The following is a 12930-nucleotide window of genomic DNA, read 5'->3' on the forward strand; positions in this document are numbered from 1 at the left end:
GGATGACTGTTCTAAAATGCAAATGCACTTCCACTCCATGTTCAATTTTTCAATGGCTACCTATGTCCCACAAAACAAAAATCTAAAATTCCTGAACATGCTATGACTCAAAGGTCCTTCAAGAACTAATCTGCTACTACTCATGCACAGCCAAAGCAAACTTCTCCTAGATTTAAGTCTCCCTCTTCTGTGTCCATTGGCACTGCACGTACCTCCATCACAGCAAGTGGTTCATTTCTTTTATTTCTCTCTCTTTCTTACTAGACTGAGTTCCTGGAGGGCAGGGGCTTTAAACGGTGCATCTCTGGATTTTCAGTGACTGGCATAGCGCTTGGCTTATGGAATAAGTAAATCACCACTGTTCATTTGGGGTCCTTCTAAATTGCTGCTCATTAGCTGAGCCAGTATTTGGCCTCTGCATCCACACAACCTTTGTTCACCATTGTTCCAATTTAACAGCTTTGGGTGGAAAGTTATTGACTTGACAGCGCCACCTTCAGCAAAGTTTACCAGCTAAATCAGTCCTTCCAAAATCCGGAGGCCAAGGGTAGTAAGGTCCCAGGTCTCTGAAATCCTGACGTGTATCACAAGGATGACTGAAACTTCTGCTTGTTTGCAGGATCTCTACAGTGGATTAATTGGCCCACTGATTGTCTGTCGGAAGCACTACCTGAAAGTATACAATCCCATAAAGAAACTGGAATTTTCCCTTCTGTTTTTAGTATTTGATGAGAATGAATCTTGGTACTTAGATGACAACATCCAAACATACTCTGATCACCCTGAGAAAGTAAAAAAAGATGATGACGAATTCATAGAAAGCAATAAAATGCATGGTATGAAACGTTATTCTAAAACCTTTTTTTCCCTTTTCTACTTTCAAATCAAACTACTCCAGAGACTATTCATTTGCTTCATTTTACGATGAACCCTGTCTGTCTCACTTTATGAAATAGAAATTCTGTTCAGAGTAAAAAGGGAACTATATTCAAAATAATCTATGAACTTCTCTCCCAGTTCCAAAGTCTCATTTCCTTTTAAATAAACTCAGATTTAGGATTAAGGCTTTGTGTGCTAAGCAACTAGAACAGCAGTGACATTATTGACCTTAGAGTATCCATTTCCCTCATCTGTTGTGAAACAACTTCTATTAACTCAAAAAAGATCCCACTCATTAGCCTAATAATCACTTTTTGTGAAATAGCAGTTGGTTTAAAATATACTGAAAGATAATATAAAAATCGTGCGCTGTCCTCAGCTATTAATGGAAGAATGTTTGGGAACCTGCAAGGCCTCACAATGCATGTGGGAGATGAAGTCAACTGGTACCTGATGGGAATGGGCAACGAAGTCGACTTGCATTCGGTGCATTTCCATGGTCACAGCTTCCGATACCAGGTAAGAGCCATCCATGGCCATTATTCTTTCTCTATCTGAAAATGGTTTAATACAAATGAAGAAAATAATTCCTCAGAGAGACTTATGAGAAATTGGAAGTTTCCAAGTAACTATTTTCCTTTTTAAAATTTATAAACGATATTTATTTATTTATGTTTAGAGAGAGAGGAAAAGAGAAACAGGGGGATATTGATCTGTTGGTTGCCTCTTGCGCACACACTGACTGGGGACCAGGCCTGCAACCCAGGCATGTGCCCTGACCTGGGAAATGAACCATGAGTGACCTTTCGCTTTGCAGGAGGATGCCCAACCAAATGAACCATGCTGGTTCGGGCAAGAGATAACTATTTTCTAGCCTTTGTTACACCTGGGGCTCTTCCCGGGATTTGCTGTTTGTGCTGAATTTTCATGGAGTTCTGCTCACATAATCCTGAGCAATGACTTTGAATAGAAGCATTAGCAGAGAGGGTAGGAATGTTCCCATAATGATGGATCAGAGTAGAGACAAGACTTTCCTATAACCATTGCTTGCTCTGAATTCTGGATCTTAAACGGCCTGACGTGAACAAGATCATCAGCGTGGTGTCAAGCGACTGATACCTAGATCTCAACCCTGCTCCTTCTCACCAAGTGCTGATTTCAGCAGGAGTCAGTTGCACTTTTGGAATTACTTACTTTTTAGTTAGTGTAGAAAATTCAGAAGCTACCAAAAAGCACACTGCAGAAAAGGTCATTTTATTATTTGTATTTTGGTTTACATAGATGTTTTATTCCTAGAAGACTGTCAGTTCTATCCATAATGGAAATACTGCCGAGTACTTTGTATTTAGTCAAGACTTTACCTGAACTGCTTTGAGTTTCGGCTTTTCCATTGTCTCCTTTTCTGCATCCTCATGTCCCTACCTGCCCTAAAGTTTCACAAACAACCTAATCTCGGGTAGGCTCAGAAACAGTGAGATTGTGGCTGAAATGGGGCCACAGCTCAGTTCCCTTGTGTAATACAAGTACTCTGATAAAACGACAACCCAGAGTTGAAGTGTGAGAGTTAACGGGTAGTGTTGATTGATGGCCACTTTCATCACACCTTTCCTTCACACTCACCTGCTGGCCCAGAGTGCCAAGGCTTTAGCAGGAATGCAAGGAACATCTATCTCACTGTATTAAACACAAAATATACAGGGCGTCCTTTTTTTTTTAACAGACCTATTTTTCTAATATCCTTCAGCAGGCCAATGAAAAAATTGTTTGAATGAATTCTCACATAGAATAAACATTATATGAATGTTCTTGTCACTTTTCTGATTAAGCACAGGGGCATTTATAGTTCTGATGTCTTTGACGTTTTCCCTGGGACATACCAAACCGTAGAAATGTTTCCAGCAACATCTGGAACCTGGTTACTCCACTGCCACGTAACTGACCACATCCATGCTGGGATGGAAACCACTTACACCGTTCTGCCAAATAAAGGTGAATATCAAGTTAGTGATTCTAAAAGTCATACAGCACAAATATAATTAAGATACACCACTTTGCCTAAATACTTCCCCCAATATGAAGCATTTGTGAACTGGCTGTTCTTTCTTCCTTTTCTACCTCTGAACAAAATTTTTTTTTTTTACTGTTAAATGGTATAGGACACTGCTTTTCTAACAGTTCTGAAAATAGCACCAATCCTCTCTAATCTAGGACAAATTGACACCAATTTGATGCAGTGTAATTATACTTAAAATGGATATGAGAGCAGTCATATTTTTATAAACAAATTAACCATGGCTTACAGACATATTTAATTTCTTTCTTAAAAGAAGACATTAACTTTTTTCTAGGTATTACCTTTTTTCTAGGTACGCTCTCCCAAATCAATATAATTTCAAATATGCAATCAGGCAGAACAATATCGCTCTTCATTCTGGAGGGAGGGAGTATATTCTTGATTATTGTGTATGAAAGACTATCTTAGTCCATTGGGGCTGCTATAACAAAATACAAAAGAACAGACATTTATTTTCATAGTTCTGGAGGCCGTCAGTCAGGGTGCCAGCATGGGTGAGTGAGGGCCCTTTTCCAGATTGCAGATTTCTTGTGTCCTAATGTGGCAGAAGGGTCCAGCTAGCTCTCTGGAGTCTCTTTTAAAAGGGCACACATCCTGTTCATGAGGTCTCCACCCTCATGACCTAACCACTTCCCAAAGGTACACCTCCTAAGACCATCATCCTGGGCATTAGATTTTCAATATACAAGGTTTTTTTTTGTTTGTTTGTTTTTTTGGCAGGGGTGACACAAACATTCAGATCACAGCAAAGGTCCAGGAAAAAAATAGAATGTATGTGCCCCGCTCCTCCCACCCCTGCGGCCACACACATGCACCACTCTCTGCGGTGTAGGTGCACACATGCAGACACACGCGCACACACAGAGAACAAAAAACACAGGAAAACAAATGCCCTTCTGTGCATAAACACTAACACAATGTATTGTAAGAAAGAGTGAAACTCCTGCTTGGTGGTTGCAGGCTTTGGGTTTTCTGTGTTCAGAACTGTTTGGAGCTGGCAATGGCAAATCCAACAGGGAAATTAGGTAAACAAATCCTTGTGTTTCCTCTTAACGCAGGTATAAAGGGAACATATAAATGGAAGAAAATATAGAAGTACATACATTTCAAAAATTTAAAAATCACTGAAAGATCAACCATTAGTGCCAATGAAAAGTTTTAATCTCTCCTGGTTCTTACATGAACATCTTGCACCATAAAAAACTACTCCCACTAAAACCCCTTATCACAAAGAGCACTAAGGGCACCGGAACGCCCAAGACTCAACAGGCAAATGAACTGCTGGGTTTACTACCAGAAACTGATGAGCAGGGTGAAAAGTCAAAAATGAGAAAGAAAACGTTAGCTTTTAAAAGAACATTCACACACACGTTTAGCACACAAAAGATGGTTAGAAAAATAACCAGGAGCCAGGGAACAGTGAGGTAGGAATTTCATGCATGCAAATGGCCAGAATGCAAAGGATGCTGCTACAGGCTAATCCTACACACAGGATAAGATTGTTCCACATATCGAGCCTGGAGAAAAAGAAAGAGATGACTGCTCATCTCAGATAGGGGGAGATGGTTTTAAAAGCCATAGAGAAAGTTGTAGAACAAATAGAAAATCAGAAAGAGAAACATGTTGGAAAAAAAGATTAAAGAGAAATTTGGCATTTACAAAAAAAGATATTTACAGGATCAAAAGAAGTAGTAATGAATAAAAAAGGACAGTTTAAACTATACAGAGAAAAACAAGGAGCCACATTTACCAGGCTGAATTATCTCTAAATAAAAGTTTAATAAAGCATTTGGGCACGTCTACATTAATTCTGAATCCTAGAAAAGTTTCTTCCTACCATGATGCAGATATGAGAGTTTTGCAGGTTAGAGTTAAGTCTTTTGATGTTATGTACCAGGAAAGATACAATTTCCTCCTTGTGCCCTCCCCACAAAAAATTAGAAAAAATTTGTGGATATCCTGTCATATTTAAGGTAATGTTTCATTTCCCCTACCAGAGGAAGCACAATAAAGACCTCTTATGGCAAATATAAAAAAGGGTACTTTTTTAAAGACTAACATTCTTATGATAGTCAAATAACCTTTTGGAGCAGTCTGTAGGGGAAAACATGTGCTTAGCATTAAGTTCCTTATAGGCAGGGACTGTATACTCTGTATTTCTAAGTACCCAAATCCACCCAATACTCTGCTTGGTAAATATCTAAAGACATATTAATTCAATAAAAAAGGAATTTAAAAAGTTTTTTGGACATAATGTCAGATTTATAGAAAAGTTGCAAGAGCAGTACAAAAAAATTTTATACCTTTCACGCTAACCCACAAATGTTAATATTTTGCCTAGCCACATTTGCTTTTTTATTCTCTCTCCTATCTCCCCCTCTATCCTCACACATACTCTATATCTATTGTAAATATATGCTCATGGTTTTTTTTAGGGTAAAAACAAGGATAGTCTCATAAATACACTGTACCTATAAAAATCAGGACATAAAAAATGATCCAATACTACAGACTCTTTTCAAACCACCCCCCCCAACTGTTCTAATCATGTTCTTCATAGAAAAAGAAAATCCCGCCAGTGCGCTGTGACCAGCTGGCACATCTCCTCGGCCACCCCTAGTCTGGAACAGTTCCCTCCATCTTTGTCGTTCACAACTTTGACATTTTTAAAGAATGTCCTTCATTTTGGGTGTGTCTAATGTTTCCTCATGATCAGATTCAGATTATGCATTTTTTGGCAAGACTCACAGAAGTGATATTGTTTTTCTCAGTACACATGTCAAGAGGCACAGATGTTGATTTGTTCCCTTACTGGTAAACTCTAAGTATTCGATTAAGGACTTGTCTGCCAGATTTTTCCATTGTAAAGTTACTCTTTTTCCCTTTATAATTAATAAGGATCTTGGGTGGGGGAGTAATTTTTCTTTAAACAAAGCAGTGCTGGAATGAAAGGTATGTTTTTAAACGTACAAGCAGAAAAATATAGATGAATCAAGAATAATTAAACAAAATTAGAGTACATTTTAAAAAATTAGAATACATTTAAAGCATCATGCACTAATTTGTGAAATCATATGGTATATACTATTTTTAATAATGGTCTTAAAATTTCTTTTTCTATAGAGACCAACTCTGGCTGAAAGAAATAAATTGGTGATAAGTGAAAAAAAGCCAATTCATTATAATATCTGTGAAAGTGTTGAATAGAATGGTTACTTTGGAATGGCTATATGGATTAAAAAGACTGAAAATATGTATTTTGTGCATATGTGGGGAAACTGTGTTACAGTTTCACATGAAAAGATCAATAGACAATTACACATGGCTGACTCTAATATTCTAGGTAATTGTAACTGATTTATATAGACTATTCGTACCACCATCATTGGGGCTCTATAAAACTTTATTTAAAAGAAAAATCTATGACCAGATGTTGTCCTGGATGGTCCTCAAAGAATCACTATAGAGATGCGCTGAAATGGTTCTAACCTTTGGATTCCCCAACAACCCCCCTAAATGTGCTGCTGACACCATTCCTAACGAACCAGTGGACGTGGGGATACAGGAAGTAAATTAAAAATATATATATAATAAATAAGTTAAATTTAAAATAAAAATAAAATGTTAAAAATTCCAGATACGAGGGTGTTTTTTAAATTTTATCATTCAGTTACACCTGGTGCAGTCTTTCCTCCATTGCTCTCCTTCCCCCCACTCCACTCCCACCCCCAGCTCCCACAGTCAATCCCCACCCTACTGCCCATGTCCTCGGGTCCTTGATGCATGTTTCTTGATTTGACCCTTCCCCTTCTTTCCCCCATTGTTGCCCTCCCACCTCCCCTCTGGTCACTGTCAGTTTGTTCCTTCTTTCCATGTTTCTGGTTCTCTTTTGCCCATTTATTTTGTTCATTGGGTTCCATTTATAGGTGACATCATATGGTATTTGTCTTTTACTGCCTAGTTTATTGCACTTAACATAATGCTCTCCAGACCCATCCATTCTCTTGCAAAAGGTAGGAGCTCCTTTTTTCGTTCTGCTGTGTAGTATTCCATTGTGTAAATGTACCATAGTTTGATCCACTCATTTACTGATGGGCACTTAGGCTGTTCCCAGCACTTGGCTATTGTAAATAACGCTGCTATGAACACTAAGGTGCATAGGTTCTTTTGGTATTTCAGGATTCTTAATGTATAATCCCAGCATTGGGATCACTGGATCAAAAGGCAGTTCCATTTTCAGATTTTTTGAGGAAATGCCAACTGTTTCCCATAATGGCTGTACCAGTCTGCAGTCCCACCAACAGTACTAGGGTTTCCTTTTCGCCACAACCTCGTCAGCACTTGTTTTGTTGATTTGTTTATAATGGCCATTCTGACTGATATGTAGTGGTATCTCATTGTGGCTTTAATTTGCATCTCTCTGATGGCTAGTGGTGTTTACCCTTCATATGTTTATGGACCATCTGTATGTCCTCCTTGGAGAAGTATCTGTTCAGGTCCTTTGCTCGTTTTTTAATTGGATTGTTTGTGTTCCTTGTGTAGAGTCATATGGGTTCTTTATGTGTTTTGAAAATCAAATCCTTATCTGAAGTGTCATTGGCAAATGTTTTCCCACATGGTTGGTTTCCTTTTCATTTTGCTGATGTTTCCTTTAGCTGTGCAGAAGCTTTTTAATTTGATATAGTCCCATTTGTTTATCCTTTTCTTTATTTCTCTTGCCCTCAGAGGTATATCAGTAAAAATATTGCTGCATGGAATATTTAAAATTTTTGTGCGTGTTTTCCTCTGTGACTTTTATATGTTTTATATTTCTTTTATCCATCTTAGTTTATGGTGTAAGTTGGTGGTTGAGTTTCATTGTTCTCATGTAGCTGTCCAGATCTCCCTACACCAGTTGTTGAAGGCGCTATTTTTACTCCATTTTATGCTCCTGACCCTTTGTCAAATATTAATTGACCATAGGGATATGGGTTCATTTCTGGGCTCTCTATTCTGTTCCATTGATCTGTGTCTGTTCTTATGCCAGTACCAGACTGTTTTGATTACAGTGGCCTTGTAATATACAGGGTCTGGCACAAATACCCTTTATTACAAAATCTTTTATTACAAAATCATGAGCATGTAATTCTGTTAACGTATCACACTCAAGCACACCATATGACATTTTAGATGAAATGTTCAAATTAAAACCATAAATTATTACACCCGTATTACTATTCTACCAACCACACTCAAGCAGGTGTTACTTCTGCTGAACCCTGTAGTTTCATATCAGGTATTGTGATCCCTCCTACTTTGTTTTCCCAAAGTTGCTGAGATTACTGGGGGTTGTTTATGGTTCCATGTAAATTTTTGAAATATTTCTTCAATATCTGTGAAACATGTTATTGGTATTTTAATAGGGATTGCATTGAACACTATCTATAAATTGCTTTGGGTAGTATGGACATTATAATGATTGTTTATTCTTGCAACCCATGAACACAATATATGCTTCACTTTATTTGCATCTTCTTTAATTTCTTTTTTCAGTTTTCTGAGTACATGTCTTTTACATCTTTGGTTAGATTTATTCCTTAGGTACTTTATTTTTCTTGTTGCTATAGTAAATGAAAATTTTTTCCTGGTTTCTGTTTCTGATATTTCATTGTTGGTGTACAAAAATGCCTTTGATTTCTGAATATTAACTTTGTATACCACTGTTTTGCCAATTCACTTATTAGGTTAAGTAGTTTTTTGGTGGAGTATATAGGGATTTTTATGTCCACTATCATGTCATCTGCAAACAATGACAGTTTTACTCCTTTCAGAGTTGGATGCCTGTTCTTTTTCTTTTCTGATTGTTGTGGCTAGAACTTCCAATACTATGTTGAATAGACATGATGAAAGCAGACACCCTTGTCTTGTTCCTGATTTTGGGGGGAAAGCTTTTAGTTTTTGCCCATTGAGTATGATGCTGGCTGTAGGTTTCTGTATATGGCTTTATTATGCTGCTGTGTGCTCCCTCTACTCCCACTCTGTTGAGTGTTTTTATCATAAATGGGTGCTGGACTTTATCAAGTGCCTTTTCAGCATCTATGGATTAATCGCATGGTTTTTATCTTTCCTTTTGTTTATGTGATATATTATATCTATTGATTTGCAAATATTGTACCACCCTTGTATCCCTGGATGGATCCCACTTGATCATGGTGTATCTTTTTCATATATTGCTGGATCAGATTTTGTTTTAAATCCTCGCCAGAAAATATGTTTATTGATTTATGAGAGAGGAGGGAGAAAGGGAGGAAGAGAGATAGAGAGAAATATTGTTTGGTTGCCAGTTGCCTCTCATACGCACCCCAACCTGGGATCAAACCCGAAACTAGGTATGTGCCCTGTTCCAGGAGAGAACCTGCAAACTTTTGGTGTCTGGGACAACTCTCCAATCAACTGAGCCACTCGACCAGGGCCCAAATATGAGTTTTATGAGTCTTTAAAGAAATAGTCAAAAGGCTATGAATCTGGAACTGGAAAAAGGCAGAGTAAAGAAGTAATTCTATAGATTAAATCCTGATAAAGATGAATGTCATCAGGAGAAAAGCTCCAAAATATAGTTGTGGCAGATGCCTGGTGAAGAGCATTTTTTTCCCAGCCTTAACTAAAGTCAAAGCACACTATCAATGAGCTGAACTTGGACTTAAAATTGTTTAATAAGAGGTTAAAAAAGAAGACACAGTTGTGAATACAATGATGTATTCTTTTATTTTCACATACAGTCTAGCTGAAAGAGCAAGAGTACACATCAACAAAAGTGGAAATAATGTTTGGCTGAAAAACATACATTCAAACAAATCACGTTAATAGCCAGACAAGAAAGTTAGCTTTGTCACTTCTACTTCCTTTGATTTAGAGAGACAGGCTGCATGAGTTTTAAAAGTTAACAACAACAAAAAAAGTTTGAAATCTTTTGTGGGAATTTTTTTTAAAAAAGTGACCCAGTTGAAAAAAACTGGAAAAATCCAGAAGATGAAATTCTAGACTACTTGGAGTACCATTCTTTCATACATACTTGCAAAATTGTTCTCTGTGTTTGTGGGATGAAAAGATTGTCATGTCTCCAACAACAGTAAACTGATTTTCCTTGAAATAAATGTCAGTGCCTGCCTTTAAAAATATATGCCTTCTTTCAGGGAATTCTTATGCCTTGTAGCTTTTTTACATCTGGACAATTAAATGGATTCAGGTAATAAATTATGAAATACCATGGTAAGGGGAAGCAACCTGAAAGCATCTGCAGTATATGTACAAATTCAATGTGAAAATCCTTTATTTTTACCTTGCATTCAATTTTTGAAAATTCAGCCTCATATGCTATTGTGCTGACTTTCAAATGATACCTTCAAGTCACCGATTTCTTTCGGCTGCAGTAAAGAAGATAAGGCAAGAAAAATGCTGCAGCGCCATCTTCTGGAAGAACATTCAGGAAATCCCGTAGTTCTAGTTCCACAGCAACAACTGACAGTGTTTCTGTTTGCAGGAAGGAATATCTGAGTTAGAACTAAATGTCTTTCATCCAATTCTCTTGTCATTCAACCAATTAAAAGTTAGTTCAGGTCCCAAATGTTATCATTACAAAAGAAAACACAAACAGTCTTTTAAGTCCACATAATACTTTATGGTTTTACAACTTATTTGTTCTTTTTAGAATCCTTTAAGGTTTATTTTGTATTAGCCCGATACACTTTGGAATTACTATTTCATTACTAGATTATTACAATATTTTTCAATAAATTTCTGATAATCTTCTAAAAAATACAATCATTTGAATACTATTTTTAGTGGTAGAACTCAGCTAATTCAAAACGTTTGCTAGGACAGAAATTACTATTAATTGTTGAATATCATTTTCCTAAATCAGTTCCTCTCTGATATTTTCAAGTTACTAATAAGGACAAAGCTGTTTTCATGACCATTTTGCCTTTTTTTTTCCAAACTGCAAAATAATGAGCTCTAGTTAACATTTTAAATATTAAGGAATTTAGCAAACATTTTTGTAAAGATAACTATGCAATTTTATGTCTCTGTTGCTTCCAAGTACAAACATGCTTCCCTCTGCTGGGAAGACAAGGGTGACACATAAGAACGATGTTCCCCGATCAACATACTTCAGTGCCACTCCCTGATCTTCACATGTCCATCACTTGCTCTATTCCCCAAGTGACTGAAATGAGTCTGCTCAAGTGTGTGTGCATCCATCCAATGTTATCTGTCCAATATTCAGCAACCTGAATCACCCTTTCCACAGAGGAATGGTATGCCCTTGTTGCTAAAAGGTCATGAATGGAACAGCAGTGATGCTGGGAAAGATCCCTACCTCCGGAATCAGACAGACCTGCCGGGGATCATACTCTTCCCTGGTGACTTCTCTCTGGTAACTTTAAGAGAATCACTTAACCTCCCGAGTCCTAGTTTCCTTATCTATAATGCAGTATCCTTTGCTGGCTTCCAGAGTCCTTTGAGAATTAAAATACAATGATGCACATCTAACATATAACAGAAACTTAATATTAACTACCATTTTGTAAAAACCAGGTAAAAAATGTGAATTACCAATGCTTCCCTATCAAACCAGATTTTTTAGCCTAAATGCAGAGTCTGTAAGTGACATCCTACATACAAAAACACTGAGTTGGGGGGCCAGTGCGGAGTAGTTACAGAGCCAACAAAAAAGTCTTGCCACCACCCAGTTCTCTCCTGCCAATCGGTGAGGGGTTAATACAGGTCATAACTCCAAGACCAAAGTCAATATCTTAAATCCTTAGTGTGCCTAGAAAATATTCATCAAAAACTGAAAATAGTTATTTCTAGCTAGTGGTACTTTAAATGACTTTTTAAGCTTTATGTTTATAATTTACTAAAGTATAACAATTTGTAATAATAAGCATAGTTCATTATCAGAAAAATAGCAACGAATATTTCCTTGAAACAAATAAACTACTAACCTCTCTTTCAATGGCTCTGCATTAATGCAAAGACTCTCAACCAGTCTGACTTTGCCCCCAGGGGATACCTGGAATGTCTGGAGACATGTGTTTGTCCTAACTGGGACAGTGCTATTGGTATTCGGTAGAGGCCAGGATGCTGCTCAACATCCTAAAACATAGAGGAGACACCTATACACACACACACACACACACACACACACACACACACACACATACACACAAATTATTTGGTCAAAAATGTCTGCAGTGCCAAAGTTGAGGAACTCTGTATTGGAGAGATGAAATCCAAGCTCCTAAGCATGTAAGTCCCTGACCTCCATCTCGAACCCTACCATCTTGTAATTTTGCCTAATATTTTACTCTAGAGTTATCCCTGAACTTCTCATTAGTCCCAGGATATTAAAAATTTGGCCTGCTTCAGGTCACTCAGTAAGTAGCAAACCTGGAACTCAGCTCCAATTCTCCAGGCTCCCATCCTGGGCACATAGTGCACTACAGCTGCCAACAAAAAGATCTCCCTTGAAAATGGATCTGAATTAAGATTCTCCCCTTTGAACTAATAAATACTTACAGAAGGCTTTCTATGAGAGGCACATTGCTGGTAAGGGGGTGCAACATGAAAGTGACTGAAACACTGTTATACCAGCTCTTGAGGCACGGGCCCCTAATAAAGGTAAATCACACACAGTACGTAGTCCCATGAGCCATACACATATGTGTGTGTACAAAAACAAAGATATTTTGAAGATACAGGGAATAGGAACATGTGGAGGAGTGATTATGGGTAAGTTAAGGGTAGAGAGTTTGTGAATGTGGATCAGAAAAGGATGAGAAGAAAACACAGGCAGTGGACATTTCTCGCAGCACTTCTCCTGATTATTGTCTCAGGCAAGGGAAACAAAAAAAAGGGACTGTATCAAACTAAAAAGCTATTGCACAGCAAAGGGAACCATCAACAAAATGAAAAGACAATCCACTGAATGGGAGAAC

At 37.6% G+C, this 12930-nt stretch overlaps 2 protein-coding genes across 6 annotated transcripts in view; one reads left to right on the forward strand and one right to left on the reverse strand.

The window, feature by feature from the left end:
* The window catches only part of CP (ceruloplasmin), an 81689-nt gene that overhangs the window by 57744 nt on the left and 11015 nt on the right, over positions 1-12930 (forward strand). The window contains exons 16-19 of one of the 3 annotated variants that reach the window (XM_053667229.1): positions 620-836; positions 1259-1398; positions 2706-2868; positions 6077-6589. In XM_053667229.1, coding sequence (XP_053523204.1) covers positions 620-836; positions 1259-1398; positions 2706-2868; positions 6077-6093 — 537 coding nt within the window. In that variant the 3' untranslated portion in view covers positions 6094-6589. Of the gene's footprint in view, positions 1-619; positions 837-1258; positions 1399-2705; positions 2869-6076; positions 6590-12930 lie in introns of those variants that run through there. The other 2 variants (XM_053667228.1, XR_008392040.1) reach the window with 2 other exon arrangements.
* Positions 9638-12930, reverse strand: part of HPS3 (HPS3 biogenesis of lysosomal organelles complex 2 subunit 1) — a 43758-nt gene continuing 40465 nt past the window's right edge. For 2 of the 3 annotated variants that reach the window (XM_037154294.2, XM_053667230.1), the window contains one exon: positions 9638-10462. In XM_037154294.2, coding sequence (XP_037010189.2) covers positions 10335-10462 — 128 coding nt within the window. In that variant the 3' untranslated portion in view covers positions 9638-10334. The remainder of the gene's footprint in view (positions 10463-12930) is intronic. The other variant, XR_008392041.1, reaches the window with a different exon arrangement.

Source organism: Artibeus jamaicensis, unplaced genomic scaffold, assembly GCF_021234435.1.
Source record: "Artibeus jamaicensis isolate MK-2021 breed Jamaican fruit bat unplaced genomic scaffold, CSHL_Jam_final contig_466, whole genome shotgun sequence".
Lineage (NCBI taxonomy): Eukaryota > Metazoa > Chordata > Mammalia > Chiroptera > Phyllostomidae > Artibeus > Artibeus jamaicensis.